A 25141-nucleotide genomic window follows, 5' to 3' on the forward strand; every position below is an offset into this window, starting at 1 on the left:
AAAACAATTTCCTGGGAAAATAAAGATGCAACTACACATTTAAAAAAAAGAAAAGTAAATCAAAGAAGTCTGACTCTAAAATATGAAGTTTTAGAAATCCTTCACCAAATTATCTTGCCTACTGTTTCACTTATATGTAGGCAGATGAGTAAACTATGATAAAATTATTTAACTAAATAAGTCAAAAGGAACTCTTTCAATAAATACAAAATAAAAATGCTAAGTGATTAAAAGATCACATTATAATTTAATTGGCAGATTTTTTTCTCAGTGGTATCTAAGTTAATTCTTCATCTTAAAATCATTGATGCCTTAGGTTCCATGAGGGCAATTAAGCAGGTAGCAAAATATCAACCCTAAACCAAAATATGAAGTGCAAGAGACCCACCCTGCCATCAGTGACTGTTCACAATGGGCACTTAGTCCATAGGAGGCCTGTGCTCACGGAGCAGATAACATGGTTGTCTGTCAAACTCACACTTGATTCACTTTGATCTCCCTTGATAAACAGTCAGCATCACCTCCTTTAAAAAAAAAATGTAATCTCCATGAGGATAACTTTCTTTTTTTCATTATCGTTCATTCCCAGAATCTAGAATAGAGGCTCTATAAATATTTGATTGAAGAATAAACAAATAAACAAGAGAACCAGTGAATCTTCAGTGACCAACATGTGCTGAACATGATTTTTTTCCTAGTCCTGTTATTGGTAACAACATCTGCCCTAGAAGATATTTCCAATAATATATCATTTTTATTAAGCATATACTGAGGCCCCACTCTCAATAAGAAAGACATCTCTTGTACATTTTTTAAAATTCACAAGTGAGTTTGTAGGTTTATATGATTTTATCTCCATGTTAATGTTGTGGCAACTGAGTGTAGAAGAGTATAAAAGCCTAGTAGGATCTAAAGCCCTGTATTATGATTAATAATTTTATGGGCAACAGGCAAGGCCCATAACATGGAACAATATTTTAAAAGTGAAAAGTCTTCTTGGTCAACTGCTTGCATCACAGTTAAAAATAAAACAATCCTATCAGTCTCCTGCTCCAGGGAGTTGACAATCTACAGGAATGTAAATACAAATTAAATCACCATCAATGGACCTGAATGAGCCATGCCCCCCAGGAATGGCTGCTACTGTGTTATACAACACACACTTAGACAAGCTTTTAATTTCTGGTCACTAAGATATCACTTATGAATTGAAGGGTTGTGTGTGGAAAAGAATTAGGTTCCAAATTCATGTAGGTGTAGACTTCAATTCTGGCTCAGCTGCTTACTAGCAATGCGTCAAAGAGTATGTTATTTAGGCTTGCTGAGTCTCAATTTCTTCAACTATAAAATTAAATAATAAATATAATGTTATAATTAATAATAAAATAAAACCATTTCTGGCTTAACAGATGTCATTTCCTAGTTTTCTTCATAATTCATGGCATTCCTCAATCCTTTTATCCATGCATAATTGAGAACTTAAATTATTGGGTGACTTATCTAAGGTCATATGATGTTCAGAGCCAAGACCAGAACATTAATCCATGGTCCTCCTGATTTCAAAGCTGTATCCAGTACATTTATGAATGCCTGTAAATGGCTTAGAGATGGTTGAATAAAGCTAACCTGACTTTTGCATTGAATTTAATATATTGGATTCCTTTATAATGTCGATTAACTAGACATCACAGTGGGTCTAAAGATGAAATCATTTTCATTCCTGTTTGAATAATAAACCATATCAGGATATTTTCAAAAGATCCTACTACCTAAAAGACTCCTACAGCAGACTCAATTAAATTAGAAAGGTTTGAATGAAACTATTTTTGCCGAAATGCCAACTGCCAAGTGACTAACTGTTCAGATGACTGAATGTATTAGTAACAAGGAGGAAATCTACCCTAATTCCAGAAATAATTTGAAAAACTTAATCTCAAATTATTCTTTTTATATTTGATACAGAAGGGGAGGCAGGGTAGGAGAAAGCGTTCCTACTATGGTTATCGTCATGGAGACTGCAGTCAGATGTGGCTTCCAAACCGAGCACATTACTTAAGTTCTCTGAATATCAAGGTTTTTCACCTGTAAATGGGGACTATAACAACTTTTTATGAAGGATCAAATAATTTTACCCATGTAAAGCACTTAGTATATAGTGCCAAGTACAGAGTGCTTAATAATGACAGAAATTATATTATTATTGAACACAAGACTATTGGGCAGGCCACCAAATTGTTAACCCTGACTATAACACTGGATGAACAGTCATTATTATAATAACTATCATCAATATATCATATAGAAATACTTTATGATAATAATTTCCATGCATGAAACTCACTATGCCAGATACTAAACCCATCATTTTACATTAACAGATGTCATTGAATCCCTTCACAATAATTCTTTAAGATATATTATTCTAATTTTTAAGAAAAAAAGGTCTCGGGATAATTAAGTAACTTGTCCGGGATCTTGTAGCTAAGTTACAAGAATCATGTTTTCTTATGACTCAAAAGACTATACTCTTTCCACTGCATTACTCTGCTTTCCATTCCATTAAGTATTTTCGTTAACACAGAAAACACACATATATGATAATTGCACCCCATTTTTTTCCTGTTGAGAAAAAAACCAAAGGTCAAAGATTCTAAATAAGTTGTCAAATATCATCTGATAAGTGGCAGAAGTCTTCTGATGAGGAATTTGTTCTTTTTTTGTTTCAACACGGGTGACTTAAAACGTGATGGGGGAAAAATGTCAAGTGTCCCAAGTCAAATGAAAAAAAAGGAGATAGAAAGAAGAAATAGATGTATTAATGGAGAAGGTGAGCTTAGTGTTCTCTTAAATTTAAATAAATAGCAACAAACAACCAGCTTTAGGAGCAAAAATTCTATTATGGCATTTGAGATTTATCTAAAAAAAAAAAGAAATGTAAACCATACGACATTCCACAGAATCTTTTTCATAAAGAAAAAAGAAAAGCTGTTATTTCACTGAGCTGTTGCCATGGTTACCTAAAACCCATGACTCTCTGCTGAAATGTAACTTTTTTTTCCTTCCTACTGTTTGCTTCCATGTGATGTGCTTTTCACCTGATGAGTAATTCCCTGGCCACACTGCACTCATGTCCATCATCTTGGAAATATTTTTTCTCTTTATTTTGATCTATCATGACAGCTACCCTTGATAAACCTTTTCTTCTCATAGCTAGCTTATCTGCTGCTTCCATAACATTGGACAAACTGTGTTGAGCATAGGTATTTGTACTATAATATTCACCCCCCACCTCCAAAAATAATGGACTGCTTTAATTGATGACAAACATGCTTCCAGTTTAACAGCTTTGGGCACTAAACAAACCAAAAAATAAATGAACAAATATACAAAAAGAGCATGTGAATTCTGAATGCAAGCTTTCTATGAAACCTAACATTAAGTACATAATTTTTAATATATTATTTTATTTAAGAAAAAACCTTATCAGTAAATATTATTAATGTCACTTTAATAACACTCAGGTTGTAACTTGCTTGGTCTTCTCTATGTGTGCTTTCTTTTTTTGCATGCACGCACACGCACAGGCCTAGAGAGAGCTACACAAAAGGTTTTATTCCAGACTATGAGTTACTGCTTATTTTGGCATCATTGTGTTCTTGGCCTTGGGGATCCAGTGCTATAAAGTATGGTTTAAGATTCTAGAAATCTAGCTATGTCTATTCAGAGTTTAATTTTTTATGTATGTTAGCACTGGAGCTAACATTTCTATGATTTTCAATTTTGCTCAATACAACATACATTGGTAAAGCCCATTCCATGTACATATTATGTTCCTGGGCTCTGTGGATATAAAGATAAATTAGAAATGGTTTCCACATTGGAACAGCTGGCAGCCTGTTAGATGAAGACAGGTTTGAAAACAATTACATGTATTGAAGAATTATAGGTACTATGATATAAATCTGTATAAAGCGTAATGATAGTGCAAAAGGGTCAATTTTACCTGAGTAAAGGATGTGGGTAAATGAACATCTAATGGAATATTTTCACTATAACATGAATGAAAAGGACTACATCAGAATATCTGCCACAGTTGTCTGTGCAACTGAATTTTAAGAGAGTTAAAGTGACTACAAGTCAGAATTTACATCTATAAATTAGTGGCCTGTTTGATCCCTTCAGAACCTAAATGGCTCCTTATAAGTAGGAAACAATATGGTTGACTTGAAATAGCATTAGAGTCAGAGGCACTGGGTTTTGGTCCTCAGCTATGTGACCTTAGACAAATCATCCTACCTTTTGTGGCTTCACTATCTTCTTTTACAAAATGTAGGCACTACACTACACACCACTGAAGGTCTCTTAGCTCAGTTAATAAATCCTATGACTTTCTAAAAACTCTATTTTTTGTGTGTCAAGTAAAAGATATCTGAAATCAAGAAAAAGGAGGAGGCTTTGTACCAAAGGGGCTGAGTCTAACTAATTAGGAAGATATTAATGAACTCACCATTTCTGGAAGCTATTTGGTCTCACCATCTCACATAAAACAGTCTAGTTCTTGATTTGAGTGTTCAATTCAGCAAAATCATTTAAACTAGTGGTGTGTTTATTACAAAACCTGAGTTTGTAAAATGAAAGAGATACCAAAACAACTTCCATATTAATTAAATCAGTGATACTTAGTGCTGGCTGTGCATTAGACCTACAGTAGAAGTTTTTGAAAAAACAGAAGCTTGGAATTCACAGTGGATCCCCTGAATATGATTTTCTGGCAGAAGGTAGATGGGTGGAGCACATGCAATTTTTCAAGCTCCTAAGTGATTTAGAAGATACTGAGAACTGCTGAATTAAGCCAATATAAATAACTGACCTTCATTTTTAAAGGACTGTAACCAGAGATGCTCTGCAAAGGAATGGAAGCAGTCAACAAGAATAGGGTTTGATTGTCACCTCAGACGGTAACACCACTCACAGTAGGTGTATATAAATGTTTACTCATTTCACCTTCCTATTTAAATTGTCATTTGCTCATTTTTCTTCAGTGGTCTTTGTCCCTTGTATTTCCTAATCTTATTTTTAACACCAGCTACTACACAGTATTTTCATCATAGATCAATATAGAATCTAATGTTGCAGCAATTTTAACCTAGAGTTTACCTACTAGACCCAAAAAGTTTTATTTAGAAGTAAAGCTGGACACAATCATAAAGAAAAAGAAAAAGAAAAAATTTCCACTCAATAACCAATAAATGAATAGAAAAAAATACAAACATAATTTGAGCATTACCAAGAAGACTACATCTCATGTAATTAAATATCAATTAGTATTTTTTTACTAAGCTTCAGTGTGGATATTGTAACTTTTTGGTAATTTAGATAATCCTCCAGTTTTTTGGGGTCAAGGAAAGCTGTACAGTTAAGGAAAGCATTATAAGTGACTGAAAATCCCGCATCCAAGCTTAACAGTATTTTAAGCAGTAACAGAGGATGTGAGAGTTAGATGAGCGTTTTGCACTTTATAGATTAAGGTAGGAGGTCTGAAGACTTATTGAAATAGATTTTTTTTTAAGCACATTTTTTCCAACCTTTCCTGCACAAATACACTCCTTGTTCTTGGTAAACAGCTGACGTTAGTGACACCAGATATTACAGTGGCCATTTTCGATAAGCTTCAACAGGCTCCATTTGGAAGGTGTGTGAACTAGGTACACGGATGGTGGGTGGGAAGCCATCCACATTTCAAAATTGCAGAGTTCTGGGCGAGAATGCAAGATTCTTCCCATCTCATTTAAATATTGGGCTTAGTTCCATAAAGCACTGCTAGTCAAAAGTGCTGTATTAGAAATGTTTGGAATATAGGCAGAAAAGCATTCCTTCCACTTTATGGTTTTAAAATGATAAATAATTAAAAGCATATTTCTTTGGCTACCCTTTGCCCCAATCCAGAGTGAAAAAAATCAGAATAGGAGAAATAGAAATTAAATTTCAAAATAGCAATCCCATATCCTGTACCTCAAAAGTTTGCACATAATTAGGAAAAATGACAATTTCTTCTGTATCCTATTGAAAAAAGTGAGGCAGGATGGGCCAGATCCTCTGGCTAAAGACATCATAGCAGACATGTCCTTGGAAATATTCAATGTTATAGAATGGTCACGCAGCCAGTCTATCTGAGAACAAATTTTGTCTCTGCTCCTTACTAGCTCTGCAATCTTGTACAAGTTACCTAATATCTTTATGCCTCAGGTTGTTTTTTTCAAATCTTTAAGATAAGAAAAGGTTAGTAAGAGTATTAAATGAATTAATGAACAAAAACACTCACAACATAGCCTCTTAACATGCTAATTAATCAATGAATATCAGCTATTTTCGTTATTTACCTGTTTGAGTCTCAGGGGCTTCATATATTATTTTAAAAGAAGATTTAATCTGAGTAATATTCCCCAAACTTTCCTGATGGTAACAATCACCATAGACATTTAGTAAATGATGTCTTCCCAGGACCCTCCTTTGAAGATTCTTATGAATGGGATTCCTGGAATAAGGCCCGGAATTTGTATTTCTAATTTGTGCATTGTGTGAATTTTATTGTGATGAAAATTTCAGAAACATTGACCTAAATCATTTATTCACTTAATCATCTAAATATTCATTCATCCATTGGTTCAATAGGTACTTCATGAGGTCTTACATTTACCTGGTACGATCCTAGGTGCTAGGAGATACAGTGATGAACCAAGTACCTTTTATTCATTAGATTATAGGAATGAAGTAGAGAGGACATTAGACAAATAACCCCGCAGATCTCTATGGAACTACAATTGTGAAGTGTGCTATAAAGGAAAACTACAAGGTATGTTGAGAGCTCTTGACAGAGAAACTTTTCTAGGCTTGATAAGAGATGAAGAGATGGGAAAGGAGGTTTATAAAGACCTGCCAGAAGAAGTGATTGTGAAGGGTCTTTTATGCTCTCATAGTGTATGTCCAGCACACCTTACCTGCCAAGAGGAGAAGAAGGATGCTGGGCTGAGCAGATTAGGGTTTGCAGGGTTGTGCCCTCCCATGTACTCATCTGTGCAAATGTCACAATTTCCTGCATCTCGCCAATCCCAGTATGGAATAGTGAAGTTCTCATCCCCTGTCAGCTTCTGGATTTCTTGTTCCCACCGCAGCAAGAAGAGCCTATGCCAAGGCAGGAAGCCTGGGGCTTCATGAGCAAAATCAATCTCTCTCCAGATTTCAGAGTCTCCAAGCAGTGTGTCCCTTGACACATAATAATGCATCCAGACAAAGAGGTCATAAATGCTGATATCATTAAAAAGGGGTGCTGATCCATTCTTCATCTGGCCATAGGTGCCGGTGGGGATGACGTAGTCTGGGCTGGTAGTATGTTTCGCTAAAGTGAGGTAGGCAAGAAATTTGTTCTTCTCTGGGACACTCAAATCAAAGATGTTTCTTCTCACCAAAAGTCGCCTCTCTGTGCAGTTGGGTCCCCAAAAGCCAAACTTACAATTTCCACAGTTGAATCCCATGAAGTTGCCAAAGCACTGGCAGGTCCGATTGTAAAAGACGGAGGGCCAAGACTCCCGGTCATCCACCCCTGTGAAGGGGAACTGAGGTCCCAGTGGTGCCTTGGAAAGAATGATGTCCTGACAGGAACCCCTGCCTGAGAGCTGGCCACAGGGAGTCCCGTCACCCCCCCATGGGGGGCAGCATTCCTTCTCCATCAGGTTCTTGGAGGAGGCACAGGCTCGAGGGAAATGGCCAGCGGAGGTCTGGAAACTCCACAGCAGGCAGTACAAAGCAGCCAGGAGCATTCTTCCTCTACTTCTCACAAGGTCTGCCTGAGCTGGTTAATTGAGCCACACACTTCTCTTTCCAGCTACCCCTTCACTGACTATCACATGTTTTGGCTAAGACCTATATAATACCACTCCCACCTCCAGCATCAAACACTCTCAGTCTTTATCTTAAGCTTTCATCTTCTGAAAACCACATGACTCACTTTTCTTTGGAGTTGGCATGTATCCCACCAGTGGGATAGGCCTATATTAAAGTGAGAAACACTATTCAACATTAATAGTTTAATTCTTATAGTTAGAATGATAATAATAATACCACCAAATCTAAATAAACCCATTGAATTGGCTATAAAATTAGTGATGATTTGAATTTGAAAATGAGAAGTCATGTCAGGAATAGAGCTTCTTTTATTAAGAAAAGTCAGGCAGTGTTAGAGATTTTGGGTGCAAGATGGTTTGTTTAAAGACCATAAATAGGCCACAGCATTGGTAGAATTCAGCTTTGCAGAAAGAGACACTTTTCAGAGCCTAGAGATTATTTCTTATATCTGAAGCTTATTTAATTTACACAAAGTGTCAGAAGAAAATTTTTTTTCTAATACACTTGCTGATTATCTTGATGCTAGCTGCTTGCTAACATTAGTCAGCAGTCTAATCGCTCATTTTCTGACTATTACTAAGGATAAGTCGCTTTGACAGCTGGGTGGTCTGCTTTATTTTGGAAACTTTTATGTAAATATTCCAAAGAAACTCTTTTATTTTTAATTGAAGTATAGTTGATTGTCAATATTATATTATTTTCAGGTGTACAACATAGTGGTTCAGTATTTTTATAGATTATACTCCATGTAAAGTTATTATAAAATATTGGCTATATTACCTGTGCTTACAGTATATCTTTCTGGCTTATTTATTTTCTATATAGTAGTTTGTACTTTTCTTATTTTAATGGTATAGCCACCTTGTTTAGCCCATAAGTTCTGGAAATCAGGAATTCATCTGAAATTTTGTTTGCAATAATGTCTTGCAAAGGGGTTCTCAGTGTAGTGAATAAATAAATAAGGACTGATATATTTATTCAACAAATATTTATGGACCATGCAAATTCTTTCAAGATTTTTTTCTGTGTGTATAGTGAGCTAGATAAATTGAAATGCACGGATAAAAATGTTATTTTACCATAACACTAGTTTTCAAATGAGCAGTATAGAAAATAAGAATATCAGACTTTTAATGGATGGACATATTTGTGAAATGGAAAGGATTGCATAGTTTTGGATAATAGTATGCAGATTTTATTGTGAGAGTACCCCTTGAGTGAAACCTTAAAGGACTGGCATAAGTTGGAAAGACAAACGAGAATGGAGACAATACTTTAAGCAGGGGAAACCGTAGCGAGGTGAGAGCTGTGTTTCATCTCCTGAGTTGGAGCTTTGGCTTCAGATACTCCCCCACACTATAGAGGTTTAAACCTGGGCCCAATCCATGCAGGGACTTAAAAACTAAGTGTTTTGAACTAGGGTGAGTTGAAGAGTTAGAGAATGCAAGTAGTCAAGTCAAAGTTGCCCCTGTGAGACTTCCTTCCTTATCCTGCTCCATACTTAAAGCTGGTGGTCCCCTGAAACTGAGAAACAAGTGAGAGAAAGTGAAAACTCTGAGGACAGCAGTAGTGTCTGGACTCTTAGCTGTTGGGATCCAGGGAAGGTCATCACTACATGTGATGCCGGAATGTCAGCCTTTCTGCTCTCTTCCCATTCTGATGGAATTTGTCTCATTATTTAGAAAAAACATCACACTCCTCCCTACAACTCTCTTGAGACAAAGCAGCCTTTTTAGGTGGAAGGAGAAGTGCGTGTGTGAAGAGGAAGAGAAGAGAAGTTTCCATGGAAATGCTGCCTCTGGCTGGGATCAGGAAGTTATCACATGATCTCCACAAAGAGGCTTAATCTTTTTTCTTCCTTCTTTCAGAGCCACAGAGAGATTAACACAGTGCTTCTTGTCGCTGGGGAGTCTTGGCTCTGTGTTACTTATAACCACATATGGCCTTTTATAATTCTCTTCCACCTACTTGCAGACAGAATTTAACTTCTCCATTCAATTTAATTAAGAATTTTACTTTATATTTGCCCTGCATCAGGCTTCCAGTGAATAACTTAGAAAGCCTCCATCACACCACTGGGCTTCCACGTCTACTCTCCCAAGTTTCTTTTTCATAATCTTCAGAGCATGCTTAGAGGAATGCCTAAAATGTACTGTGTCCTCTTAATTTCCTTCACAAAATTGATATCCTTAAATTGACAGACCTCTTTATTACTCTCAAATATAGGACACTGTCCTCTGGCCTATTTGTAAAACAGTCTAATTATTAATACAAACTTCTTTGGAGAAATGTCTATTGGTACAGCCACTGTGGAGGACAGTATGTAGGTTGCTTAAAAAACTGAAAATAGAGCTACCATATGATCCAGTAATTCCACTCCTGGTATTTGGAGAAAACCATAATTTGAAAAGATACATGCACCCCAGTGTTCATTGCAGCACTATTTACAATAACCAAGACATGGAAGCAACCTAAATGTCCATCAGCAGATGAATGGATACAGAAGATGTGGTACACACACACACACACACACACACACACACACAGGAATATTAGCCATAAAAAAGAATGAAATAATGCAGCAACATGGATGGACCTAGAGATTATCATACTAAGTGAAATAAGCCAGACAGAGAAAGAAAAATATCATATGATACCACTTACATGTGGAATCTAAAAATTAAAAATGATACAAATGAAATTATGTACAAAACAGAAATAAACCCACAGACATAGAAAACAAACTAAGGGTTACCAAAGGGGAAAGGGGGTGGAGGGATAATTTAGGAGCTTGAGATTAACATATATACACTACTACATATAAAGTAGATAAACAACAAGGACCTGCTGTATAGCACAGAATAACCTATAAGGGAAAAGAATCTGAAAAATTATATATATATACACACATATATGTAAATATGAATCACTTTGCTGTATACTCTAAACTAACACAACATTGTAAATCAACCATATTCCAATTAAAAAAAATACAAACTTCTTAAATGTCAAACCCATTTAGTTTGGTTCCTCCCTGCACTCTCTATGTATATTCACTAATTTACAGAATTTGAAAGTGTCCTGTTGTATCCTGGGAGTTTGTTGCCTCTGTAAATATTCTGCAATTATTTATGGAGCATCAATTATCAGGAATATGATGAGAAACAGGGATGCTATGGTAAGCACAACAGAGTGGTTTCTACCCTCATGAAACATATAGCCTATTAGAATAATATCTTAATTTTAGTAATTTTAATAGTATTTATAACTATGTATTTTTTAAATAACTTTTTACTTGATTAAATTTACTATATATTGTTGATTTGTTAACAGTGAATTCCTGGCCAACGGCACTATGACTCATGTCTGAACAATGCTTACCTAATATATATTTTCTTTAAGGCACATTCTTTGTGCTTAGAAACACTAGAGAGCACATAAGCACCATGCTTGGAGTCAATTTTGGACCATAAAATTACCAACAAAAAGCACAAACATGGCACTAATTAGATCATGGGAAGAACATTTGCTTACAGTATGAGAGCTGAAGAGCTCACGCAAACTGGGTGACTCCAAATTCTTTGAGGCTCTACATCTGTCTGTGAATGAGTGTAAAAATGTTGTAAGGATTGATTTGAGTGTTTCCAGTTTTAGCAAGTAGGCAAATTTACTTCTTAAGTTGATATAAAAAATTTTGTAAACCTATTAGGGAAGATAGCAGAGGGACCTATTTCATATCACAATGCATAGTCGAGGGATGTTTTCTGGTAGAAGATATACTTCAAGTGAAATATAGTAGACATCTGTTTAGTGAAGAGAATATTGGGAATGTGAGCATTCCAGGCTCAGGGAACACAATATGCAGAGATTCCAATGTGGAAGCAGCGTGGCACATTTAAGGACCCTAAGGAGTTAAAGTGGCCAAAACCTCCAAAAGCTATAGAGTTGTAATATGTGCAGAGGTGTATATATGGATGAGATCATAGTCCTTGAAGGGTTTGAAGCAGAATTTTGATATAATCATATGCACATTTAAAACATTTCACTCAAGCTGCTGAGATGAGAACAGATGGGTGGGAGCAAGAGTAAATGTAGAAATAACTCTTAGAAGATTACTGGAGTAACCCAGGCAATAAATTATGTGGCTTGGACCAGAGTGATGATAGCTGTGATGGATAGAAATGAAGGAATTTAAGAGATAGATAAGTGATAACTTCAAGAGGAGAGAGAGGTGGAGAGAAAGAGATTTGGCGTTGCTTTCTAGGTTTCTGCTTTGTACCAATAACTAAAATAAGAAACGATAGAGGGTAAAATGTTAGTGGGAATTGAATATCGGTTAAATTTTAGACATATTGAATTCGAGAGTTTAAGTTATAGTCTATCCACAAACAATTGTCCTCTCTTTCCTGCTGTTTGCACTGATAATTCACCTACCTACATGTTTTGACCTAGCCAACTTTGCTCTTTTCCCTCACTCTGATCATTTGCCTTTGCTTCTTTATTTCATAATGCTTTGAACTGTCTTCTCTAGCTTTTTTAGCCCCCTTTCTCTCAATTTTAACAGAAACTACAATTTATTCAATATAAATAACACAATTAGCTCATTTTGAGTAGCTACCATTTTTAAAATAAATGTAACTATGCAAATAAATATACTCAAACTAGGAAAAATAATATAAGGAATTAGCATGTACCCATCATCAAGCTTCTTAAACCATCATCTTTCTCTAGGCACTGTTTCTTCAGTCCCACCCATAAAAAAGCAAGAAATTCTTTAAAGTTCTTTATCTCAGATAACATATGTTGTCTGTAATATCTCAGAGTAAATAGTTAACAATTAAGGACTTAAAAATACAACCACAGTAGCAGTACAACGTCTCAGACAAAAAGAGAGAACAATAATTCCTTAATATCATTGACTTCAAATTTATGCTCAATTTACTTTAATTATCTTGAAACTGGTTTTTCTTTGTTTTTTGTTTTTTTTTTTTCAAGGTCCAAACAAGGCCTATATTTTGCTTTTGACTGATATATTTCTTAGTTTTGTTTTTTTTAAATCAATGTTTCTCTTCCTGTTTGTTTGTTTGTTTTAATGTAATATACTTAAAGGAAGAAACCAGATTTTGTCCTATAGAATCCCCCACGTTTTAGGGTTGACTAATTTTTTCTTTGTGGCATCATTTAGCATGATTCTTTATCCTATATTTCCTATCACTTCATGAATATTCAATAATAATCTCACATTTTCTACAATTAGGGAACTAGATATAGGAGACGATTAGATTCAGGTTGTTTTGCTTTTGTATTTGTTAAGAATAACTTATAGGTGTTTCTGTCTACTACTTATTCAAAGACATCAGAGGAACATATTGTCTGGTTTTTGCTCTATTACTTTTTTTTTATAAATTTATTCATTTATTTATTTTATTGGCTGTGTTGGGTCTTTTTTTGGGGTGCACAGGCTTTCTCTTTAGTTGCGGTGAGTGGGGGCTACTCTTTGTTGTGGTGCGTGGGCTCCTCATTGCCATGGCTTCTCTTGTTGCGGAGCACGTGGGCTTCAGTAGTTGCAGCACAAAGGCTCAATAGTTGTGGCTCATGGGCTCTAAGGCGCAGGCTCAATGGTTGTGGCGCACAGGCTTAGTTGCTCCGTGGCGTGTGGGATCTTCCTGGAGCAGGGATCGAACCCATGTCCCCTGCACTGGCAGGCGAATTCTCAACCACTGCGCCACCTAGGAAGCCCCTGCACTATTACTTTTTAAATGGATCAGTGGTGGGAGGTGAGGTCAGACCTTCTTGTCTGTTATGTAGTTCTCCAAAAAACTTTTATCTCATGGTTTTATCGTTCACTGATAATTGTTTCTTACATCCAGCATTTCAGGTAAAGATTACAAGAATAGTGAGTTTTGTAATTCTATCCTTCTATTTGCATTTCTTAACTGTGATTCTTTTGTAAAGAGTAACTTTTCCTCATCAACTATTTGGCTATTCTGAAATACATTCTGTACAAGAAAGGTGGGGAAAATATTCAATTCTTACTCTTTATTTATCAATTTTCAGAATAATGCTTTGATGCCCTATCAACCTCTAAACAGAATCTATAATTTTTAACTATCATGAAGACTTCTGGAGTTTTATGTATTTGTTGTATTTCTTTTAGAGGTAAAAATTGATGCATCTTTGCCCAATATTGAGTTGATTTGTGGCCATTAGCCAAGCTACATTATGATATGTGAGGAAACGATTATTATGATTGTGTTCAGCTCTATGCTCATGCAGAGTTGAAAGGGGAAAATGTAGCCACTAGACCTCTACAATTTAAGTTTAAACTCATTAAATTTATTCAGTAAATATTGAGCGTCTACCATGCCCAAGACCCTGTATTAATACCCGAGGGATGCAAAGTTGTATAAGTCACAGGCCTCAACTGCCCCTGGATTTGATGGCCTAGAGTCAGATTCTGAATTTTTATCTGAGATCTATGAATTATTAGTTCCTAGGCCCCATGGTAACAGAGAAGGGGAAAAAGAATAAGCATATACTTAGGACTTGTTAAATAATTCCACTTATTGCAGCCTCAGTGTACTCAGCCATATCACATAGGGCTCTTTTGAGTTTTAAATGGTATAATACATGTTAAACACTCAACACAAGGTCTGACACCTATTAAGTACTCAATAAATGTTGAAACTGTTATTATTAAAGACCACAAACTGGGTATGGATTGGGTTCATTGCTACAGGGTTCTCATTACTTCTATGTCTTTTTGGTGTAAAGAGATAGAAAATAGCTATTTTATTAGATATAATTAAATATCATTATTATAAATTGGCCCCTTCTTCTCTGCCCAGCCACCTCACTTGCCCTTTTCCTCCAATTAAAACCTTATTTTCTAAGATACTGAACTTTGTCTTTATACTGAGATGTCATGCTTCGTTAGGATTCTGAGCTTAGCACATGCTCTTTCCCCTACTAAAAATGCTTCCTTTTTTAATTCACTTCCATAATCTAGTTACATTATAAGATTCAGCTCAGATGTTAAGGAAGCCTTTGCTGACATACAGGCCTCCTTCAAGGATGGGTTGGGGGACTTTATTCTCTCATTGTACCGTGGATTCACCTTTGTCATTGCACTCACCACACTCAACACTAGATGACAAGAGTCATCCTGGTAAGGCGGAAAGCACCGGGTCACAATTTAGTTCAAATTAATTATGGTGCTGCCATGTTCTGTGTGACTTTGGGCAAAGCACCTAACCTCTCTGATTTTAACTTTCCATGTTTAAAAGTGACAGTGCCTGCCTTATCTACTTCGAAAACCTGTTAATATCCTGCTGCTTTTATATAACTTTACATAACAAAAGTTCAATCTCCTTGTCTCTTAAAGTTTAAACTGTTTCATTCAAAATCTGAGCCCTCATCACAGCCCACAGTTTCTGATTGGCCATTTTAAACCAATCATCTTTTCCTGAGCAGCTCTTGTTGTTCCTGGGTATCCCATGATCCCTGTGATAAATAAAGAATGTAATTCCCAACATCAGTCTTACCCCACCAAATTAACATAATTAGCATATCTCTGATGGTGAAAAGAAAAAATTAACCTAGTGACTAGGCTTCAAGAGGTATCTTTCCAAATGGATGCACCAGAATAATGTATGCAAGATAATGGTTGAAAAAACTCTTTACCTAAATGATCTATAGAATGCTGTCCTTCTCAATTCACTTTTCTCCAAATAGTTGCATAGATTACTAAACTAAGTATGGATTTATGAACATATTCACCTAATCTCAGCTTTTGTGCCCTCTTTTTAGAGTTCAGTGAGTCGTGACTATCCTTTTAAACTAATTTTATATGACATTTAATCTGGTAGCGGTTTGACTGTTCCCAAAATTAATTTGCCCAGAAACATTCCTTTTAATCATCTTATGCTCTTACTTCTGGACAAATTCACATTCATTGCAGCAAACATTTATTTATGTTACACAGTGTGAAGCCTTTTACTTAGAAGAATAAAGGGCAGTGCCTACTTTTAAAAGGTCAGAATAATACGTATTCCTTAATTTTTTCATTTAATCAACAAACAAATATTTTTTAATTGCTTATATTTTGCCAAGCAATGTATATGACAATGGAGGATAACAGTGACAAATGAGCCACTGTCCCTGCTCCAAAGTAGTTCACGGTTTGGCAAGGGATTCAAAGAAATCGAGAGACAATTACAGAACAGTTTGTTAAGTGCCTATTGTTAATAATATTGAATGTGGTATCTGTCAGGGCCCTCGCAGGAAACAGCTGACACACTCACGTTGACTCAAGTTGACTTTTTGAGGAGAGTTTAATAAAGGAACTATTTACAATATTGGCAGCAGTGTTAAAGAAAACGAACACAGGATAATGCAGTACCCTGGGCATGAAGGGCAAGGGGAGGAAACAATTACTGGAAGACAGAGGAAGTCACTGTATTGACTGAGCCAGCTGGCAGGAGCTGTGGCCTTGTAGGAAGATGCAGGCAACCCCTGGCTAAGTGGCAAAGAAGAATTGGGAGACTAAATACCCTGACCCCTGACTCCACTTGCCTTCTGCCTTCTAATCTTTCTGTCTGTGCACTTCTACGGATGAGGCCAAGCTCAGGCCAGAGGAGCAAGGAAGCCATTCATGCAGATCTTATAAATCAGCTATTTGGGGTCCAGAACAGCATAGAGAAGGCAAAGAATGGACCAGGAGGCCAAAGGAATGGTAATTAGCATGAATGCCTATTCTGTGCTTTTCACATAATGTCATTCATCTTTACAACAAACCTGCATGAAGTGGTTATCCTAATTTTGCAGATAAAAAAAAAAAAACGAGCTTCAGAAATTATAGATGACTTACCCAAGGACATGCAACCAATAACTGATGAATCCAGGGCTTGAACACACCAGTGCGCTTACACTATTTCTGTTCTTTTCACCAGGTCTATATGTTGGGATTTATGGGCAGGGAATCGTGGGAATACAGTGGAAACACATAACCCATGCTATCTTGTGAAGAGGCCTGTGGAGACAAGATTGTCAGGAAATGCTTCCTGGGGAAAGATGATGCCTGAACTGAGCTTTGAAGGAAGATTGGTATAAATAAACAGATGAAGGGAAGAAAGTGCAGATAGAGGAAGCAGCAAAATGCAGAGATGACAGATGCAGTTAATTGATTATGATTGAAACAGACAAAACAGAAATAATGAGAAAATATGATTTCTATACAAGCAGTGTGAAAAATTGATAGGCTTTAGGATTTAGGGTCTTTTAGGTGAGTTAAAGACTGGATGCTATTACCTCATTGTGAATAGATAGTGTGGTTCATATGGACAAATGAATGGGATTATTTTCAATGAAAATAAGAGAAAAGGAGATATACAGAAAGATCATTACAAACAATGACACAGCATGCTTCCTCATCACTGAAACCCAACCCTCGCCCTTCCTCAATTCATCACCCTCAAGGATAAGGCCATCACTTTCTAGAAGTTTCATCATGATAAAATTTATGATTCTTATTACTGCCCAGAGTATAATAATTTGTGCCTATTAATGTGGCTGAGAAACTTAAACACATTAAAATATTACATATGTGAAAAAAATCAATCAAGAATGCTACATCTATAAGGAGATTAATAAGACTTCTGACTCCCAAGTTTTATAATAACACATATGTTATAGTTTGGTCCCTGCACCACTTAGATATAAACTCTATCATTTTTGTCAAACATTTCCCTTTTATCCAGTGGCCAATGATATAGCCTTCTATATAGACTCAATCATGGTACATAGCAAAATCCAACATACAAACAAAAATAGGTTTTGAAACAAGTGAGTCCATCATACAAAAACAAAGTTTTGTCTTACACAAGCCATTGACCTCATTTTGGGCCCTGGTTTGTTTGTTTATTTGTTTGTTTATTTGTGGTAAAATAAGGGTAATAAAATTGTCCATAGCATTACTGTAAGAACTAAATTAGACAATGTCTTTAAAACAGAAGACTTCTCTCTCTCAGCCCCTCAAAATTTCCATAATTTTCCCCTTTGTATTTTATCCATTTCTTTTCTGGAGGACATGCCATTACTTGCTTTAAAAAGACAGGTAAATGTTTTAAAATGTAGAATTTGTATACATTCGATTTGTTCCTCTTTTTAAGCAATTCTAAAAGATTATTAGGCAAAGAATATGAAAGAATTATACAGAATTTTGAATTATCAACTCTCATCTCACATTATCTGAATTTATTAATAACTGAGTTTAGTGATAAATATATCTTTATGCTACTAAGATCATACATCACATTATTTCTATTTTATATGCTAGAGAATCAGACAGTCTAAAGGATTAAGAAACTTTTCCCTGATCCTCTGCGTACTTCATAGTTGTAACTAAATTCCCAGGCATAGAATTCTCCATTCTTTCTGATCACTACTGCTTAAGGATCTGATATTCGTAAAACCCTTTGATAGCATCAGATGAAAATCACTACTGTACACAAAGGCATATTTATATCATATGATCAAAAGAGTGAAACACGGAGAAAACATGCTTCATGCCAAAGGCAAACAGTTCTGATGCAGCCTCAACTTTTTGGCCTTATCTTAGCCTGGAAGAAGCTGGAGATGAGGCATTTGCCTCACATCCAATTCATGTTATAAACTAGAACTAAGGAAAGAAAAACTGCTAATTTTCCATAGAAGCAGGAACTTCCACCTACATTATGTTCTACTTCAATTCAAGTGTGTTTTCCCAATGGCTTGACTGTAAAACCAACCTGCTTCCTTTCTTTCACCCTGTCGAGATGATAGTTTGTTATAAACTAGGAACATAGCACTGATAGCTTTCAGACAGACTTTCATGCCAACTACATGACTTGGTTTCACTTCCTTGAGGAATAATGATTAAATGCAAAGTCAAAAGAAGGCCATCCTCTACAAAGGGTGAGTGAAGGACATCAGGGCAGTGTCAGAATGACTGAAGAAAAGGCAATTTTCCTTTGATTTGACAGCCTAGGCCCTACCTCAGAATCAGGTTACCTTGTCTACTGTGCTACTCAGTGGCTTAGAATCTTTGCTGCCAAGAGCTGGCCTAACAGATTTATCTTCCTAGTGAGAGTCATATGATTTTCAGTATAAAAGAAATAAGAGAATATGTCAGACATGAGCTTTTTGTTATTAGATTCTTAGGGATATATGTGAGTTTTTCTTTTTTTTCCAGATTTTACATGTAATATATATTTATAGAAACATGAAGTGAAAAACTGATGCAGACTCTTAGCTTGCTTTAAAATAAATTTAAATTTTGAGAAAAATATTTAAAAATACATTAAATGGTAGAAGTCAAAAGAAAGAGAAAGAAAGAGAGAAAGAAAAAGAGAAAGAAAGAAAAAGAAAGAAAGAAAGAAAGGAAGAAAGAAAGAAAGAAAGAAAGAAAGAAAGAAAGAAAGAAAGAAGAAAGAAAGAAAAAGAAAGAAAGAAAAAGAAAGAAAGAAAGAAAGAAAGAAAGAAAGAAAGAAAGAAAGAAAGAAAGAAAGAAAGAAAGAAAGAAAGAAGAGAGAAAGGAAGAAAGAAGAGAGAAAGGAAGAAAGAAAACAGGAGAAGTTGGAGGGAGGAAGGAAGGGAAGGAGGGAAGAAAAAGAAAGAAAAAAATGAATGTAGGAAAGAAAACCTTTTCCTTTTTCCTTTCTAGTTTCTTAGGCCCAATTAGATTGATATGAGACAGATTAACAGGAGAAAAACAAATTTAATGTTGTATATGCAGAAGCTCATAAAAATATGAGACTCAAAGAAGTAACCAAAGCAGGGAGCTTTTATACATTTTAGACAAAAAACAATTATTCATGAAGATTTGACTAAACAAAAGGATTTGGGCTTGAAGTAGCAAATTAATTAAGAAGTAACAAAGTTTGTTTATACAGCATTCTGGGCCTTGAATGTCCTATCTCTGGTGATAAGGCATAGGGAGAATATCTTCACATGGGAGATTTATTTCATGCTTTCAGGGGACATAGGGAGGTCAAAGTGTCCTTCCTGCATTGGGCAACTTTATTTATTTATTTATTTATTTATTTATTTATTTATTTATCTTTAAGAACTTTTATTGAGATACAATTGACATACAATAAATTGCATATGGGTAAGCAACTTTAATTCAAAATAATCAACATGCCAAAGTGGTATATTTTGGGGTGATGCATTTTGCTCCCCCTCAGAAAGAAAGAAAGTAAAGGAGGAAGGATGGATGGATGGAGAGAAGGCAGAAAGGGAAATACTTGGTTCCAGAAATGAATACAGAATTAAAAGCCAGTGTGGTAATCTATGAATCTGATGCACTTAGTGCCCATGAGGACAGTAATACAGATATGGACTTAATGCAAGGAGATAAGGTTTTAACACCCAAGTAAGACAGGAAATTTGGCCTTTGGCCTATAAAAGAAAAAGAGATGAAATGAAAAACCTTGCACAAAGTTGGCAACGTGAAAAGGCTGCCCCTCAGGGAGAGTTTGGATGGGACATCACACCCACCAGCACAGGGAAGCTGCAAAGATGACTAACAATCACAAATGACTGAAACCTTTACAGAATTATAGAACAATGTGAGTTCTCAACTTAAGAAGCACATTGAACTGCAAGAAGAATGAATAAAATAGACTTCTAAAAATATTATAGTAAAGTAAAAGAAAATCAAAGCAAAATACAAATCCTGAGAGAGAACTTTATAAAAAAAGACAGATTACTTTTAACAATACTTAGACAATTATAAAGTACAGAAAACAATAAAAGGATTTATCCAAAGTACTAAAATAAAATAGTCCCAAAACATAGAATTTCATAGTTTAACTTATTATAAGAATAAAGTCAAATAAAGCCATTTTGGGGGAAAGGCTGAGAATATTCACCACCACAGCTTTTAAATGAAAGGATGAGTAAACAATAAATGTATGCCATTTAGAGGGAAAAACCCAGAAAGATGCAATGGTGGCCAACTAGGTAAAAGATGTGGGAAATTATAAATACACTGACCATAAAATCAATCACCATACTGAATAACTTGAGTGGTTTAAAAATGAGTTAGAGTTATAACATTATATAACAAACAACAGGCACTTTAAGCTAAAATCTTTATTAAGGATAGAATCATTTCTTTATCCTTAATAAAGATGGAAGAGTCAATTCATTTACCAGAAAGCTAAAAGTTTTCTTAATTTGAATATACCTATTTATTGCTCACACCAAAATCCCAAAATTGAAGTTACCAAAAGATGAAATACAGAGAAAAGAAGAAGAAAACCAGGAGATTATTAACCAAAATAAATCTGTTTTAACTTTATTATTATCAGATAAAACAGAGTTTAAGTCAAAAAGATTCATTAAGGATAAAGAAAGCTATTGTTGACAATAAAAGGAACAATTTCTTACCATATAAATTCAGGATTATTATTTATATTTAGAAGCATCTTATTTGTATAACATAAATTTTAATTGTAATGCTTTTGTTGTATAATTTTAAGTATTTTATTATTTTGTACCAGCAACACACAAATTCTCTGTGCTCTTATACTCCCCCAAACTTATAGTGAGCATTAACCACATTGAACATGGATATTGAAATGTCCAAAAATCATAGCAGAGATCACTCAGAAACTATTACACCAAAGTTCATCATTTTAGTAAAATATGAAACATTTTAATAACTGACCATCAACCAGGCCCAAAATTAAATCTCAACAAGTATTGAGTAAACAAAATCATACAGATGTCTTTTCTGACCATATTGCAATAAAATTAATTAGATACAGAAAGTCAAAATGACATAACATATTTATAAATGTGCAAATTATAGAAGAAATCAAAATAGACAATACTATATATTCAGAACTGAACACACAAGCTTTATGTAACAAAATCTGGAGAATGCAGGAAAAAAATGTTTCTTAGAAAGAAATTTATGGTTCAAAATGCGTATATTACAATACAGGTAACACTGAGAATTAGTAATTTAAGTATTTAGTTGAAGAAGTTAAAGGAAAAATGGAAGCCAAAGTAAGTAGAACAAAATAAATAAGATTAAATTAGTGATTTTGAAAACAATGAAACAATAAAGAGGTTCCTTTTTGTTTGAGAAGTAGTAAAGTAGTTAACTTTCTAAGAAGATTGATAAGAAACTCAAGTGAAATTGTTGCAGAAATCGATCCCACGAGAAAGCAAGCACCACACTCGGAGGGTTGGAGAATTCAGGTTTACTGAGCCGGCAGTCCCAGACGAGCTAACACTCCAAAATGCTGGGCCTCCGTGCCAGGTGAATTCTCTCCTTATATAGATTAAGACACATAGCTACAGTTGGCATTAATTGATTGGATTAATTGATTGGCTACTCAGTTTCCATAGGCCACAGGTGACTACAGAGCGTGGGAGCTGTTAGGGGTCACATGCAAAGGGCTTTCAAACAAAGGCAAGCAGGAGCAGAAACAGAACATCCCATACCCAGCTGATCATCTCCTAGGTTGCAGTTGATTGTCAAAGCATTTTATCCTCACTCTAGTGCAGCAAGCAGGTTTTACAGAAGCAGAACAGGCAGAAAGCTATGAACTCCAAATTTTTTCCTCATCAAAATCACAAGTTAACTCTGTTAAATTATAAAAGAAGTATAACTGTAAATGCAGGGGGCATTAAACAAAATCATAAAAAGAATTATGTAAACATTTATGATCAAAACTTTTAAGCTATAGATGAAGTGTATACATTTAGGGGAAAATACAATAAACAAAATTGACTTTATAAGAAATAGAAAATCTGAATAAACCCTAAAACCATTAAATAAATTTAGTCAGTAGTAAAATATCTATGTATTTGAAAAAAGCAACATACCCAGATGGTTTTATAATTGTTTTGTTAAAACATCCAGGAACACATATCCCCCTATATTACATTACAGATAATAAAAATGGGAAACAATACTATAATTTATTCTATGAGTCTAGTTCAGTTTATTTCAAAACCAAACCAAGACAATATGAGAAGGGAAGAACATAGGGGAATGCTACTTATGGAAATCACGCAAAAATTGCAATTTTAGCAAAGAAAATTAACAAAGTAATTAAAAAACAATACGTTATGACAAACTAGGACTTATTTTAGTAATTAGAAGATAATTTCAAATTATAAACTCATTATTAGATTTGGCTAAAACATAACCACTTACTGCTAAAATGAAAGACAAACTCTAAAAGGGATTCTTAAATGAATAAATTCACAAGGACATGACTAAAAGGAGAGACAGTGACACATCTGGGAAGGGGGGATGTAAAGGATGAATGGTAAAGGCAGCAGACGGACCAAGTTGAATCTAAACCAGAAGAAAGGAAATCAACAAAGCTGTGGAATGCGGACTGTGGAAATTCTGAAAGGCTCAGGAATTGACAGCACAGTGCTTCTCTGGAAGTGGGTGTGAAGGGTAACCTGAAAACAGCATGATTATGTGAAAGTCTTTTGAAGATGCAGTTTAATTCCAAGATCTTTAACCCCAGTTCTGAGACACGGTCTTCTCTGTGCTCCAGTGTCCTGCCAGCAGAAGCCAGATGATTCTTCTCTGAGAAGGGCCTCAGCAGCTTCTGCATTGAGGCAGGAAGTGCACAGCTGAGAGTGGAATATTGTATCGAAAACAGGAAATGGGAAAAACCTAGCTACTTATTGAAAGAGGAGCCCCCAAATAACCCTCATCCTCTCCTTGGCTCATACATTTTGAACTGTTTTTTTCTTTTAAAGAAGAGATTAGATATATTCTCTGAAAAATCTGATTAGCCCTGGAAAACAGCTCAGGGTTCCAAATGAAAAGCTCCTTCAGACTCCCTGTGATTAATCGTACAGGCTACAAGCCCCTCCCAGAGGCTCATGTTTTCCAATTAGCTCTTTTTCTTTTTTTAAATTCAAGTTGAAATGTAAGTAAAGATCACACAATACCCAAAGAAATCTTTAATGTGAAAGAGACAAAAGCAAAGAGGTGACAATAACTGTGACCCTAAACTAACTGATACAAGATTTTGTCTTCCAGAAACTCTTAATGTCAGAAGATTTCTCCATCAGAATATACAGATGAATATCCATGAACTTCAGACATTAGCTTTTACAGAGAAGTGTGAGGCCAACCTCATTTTTATTTCTTTACAGATAATTTATTTTATCTGTTTGGATTCTTACAAGATTCTTTTCATCTTCATAGGAAGGATCAGAATTTTGTAAAGACTTTATAAGTGAGAGGAAAAAAAGAAATATCAGAAAGAGAGAAATTACCTCCCTAGCTTCTTCAGATGAAGAGGACTATCTACTTTAAGAGGTGATTCAGGAACAGGACACGATGATATTTGTTTGTGTATTGGTTTATCTTACCCAGCTCTATCAGTCTTATAATTAGTGGGAATTCTTAGCTCTTAAACTGTCAGAGTCCATTAAATGACAGTATAAATGTTTGTCTTTGTCCATGTCCCTACGAGTACTTTGGTGGTAAGTTTAAGAGGCTATGTCTGGAGCTTGCTAGTCAAGTGCCACTTTAAAAGAAAAGTCTAAGTCACTGTTTAATAAAATTGGCAGTTCCAAATTAAACATTCTAAATTAAACATTTATCATCCTTACTAAAACTCTCTAACTCTCCAGTGGAAGAAAGTGATTTGAAGTATTCATCCATATAACATATTTATTTTTTATCACTATATCCCAGACTCTGTGTTTGGCCCTAGGGAAATAACGATTAATATGGTATTACTTCACCTCCCAAAGGGATGACAATCTAATGTGATGACAGCCATGTAACATGAAATCCAATATGAATGGAAGGAGCTATAATAGTGGTCAACAAAGAGTAGCCTCACATACCCCAACCTAGGGAATCAGAGAGCATTTCTTGGAAGGAATAACCAGGGTCAAGCATGGACAGAGGGTTCTAAGTAAGACAAAAGGCTCCCACATACTTCCTTTTTTTTTTTTCTTTTAGTTTGATGAAAATATGTTTTCCCATTAATTTTTAACACCTTTATTGAGATACAATTCATATACCATACAATTCATCTAAAGTATGCAATGTATTAGTTCTTAATATATTCAAAGATGTGTAACCATCAGCACAATTTTAGAACATTTTCATAACTTCAAAAAGAACCCCATACTCTTTAGCCATTACTCCCCTGTACTCTCCCCTCCACTTTCAGCCTTATGCAATCATTAATATAGTTTC

At 35.2% G+C, this 25141-nt stretch overlaps 1 protein-coding gene across 1 annotated transcript in view; it reads right to left on the reverse strand.

Annotated features, from left to right (window-relative positions):
- Nucleotides 1-7933, reverse strand: part of TYR (tyrosinase) — an 80220-nt gene extending 72287 nt beyond the window's left edge. Inside the window, exon 1 of the mRNA XM_057695297.1 lies at nt 6999-7933. Within this exon, the coding sequence (XP_057551280.1) occupies nt 6999-7817 (819 nt within the window). The 5' untranslated portion in view covers nt 7818-7933. The remainder of the gene's footprint in view (nt 1-6998) is intronic.
- Nucleotides 7934-25141: the final 17208 nt, after the last annotated feature.

This window comes from Hippopotamus amphibius, chromosome 9 (assembly GCF_030028045.1).
Source record: "Hippopotamus amphibius kiboko isolate mHipAmp2 chromosome 9, mHipAmp2.hap2, whole genome shotgun sequence".
NCBI lineage: Eukaryota > Metazoa > Chordata > Mammalia > Artiodactyla > Hippopotamidae > Hippopotamus > Hippopotamus amphibius.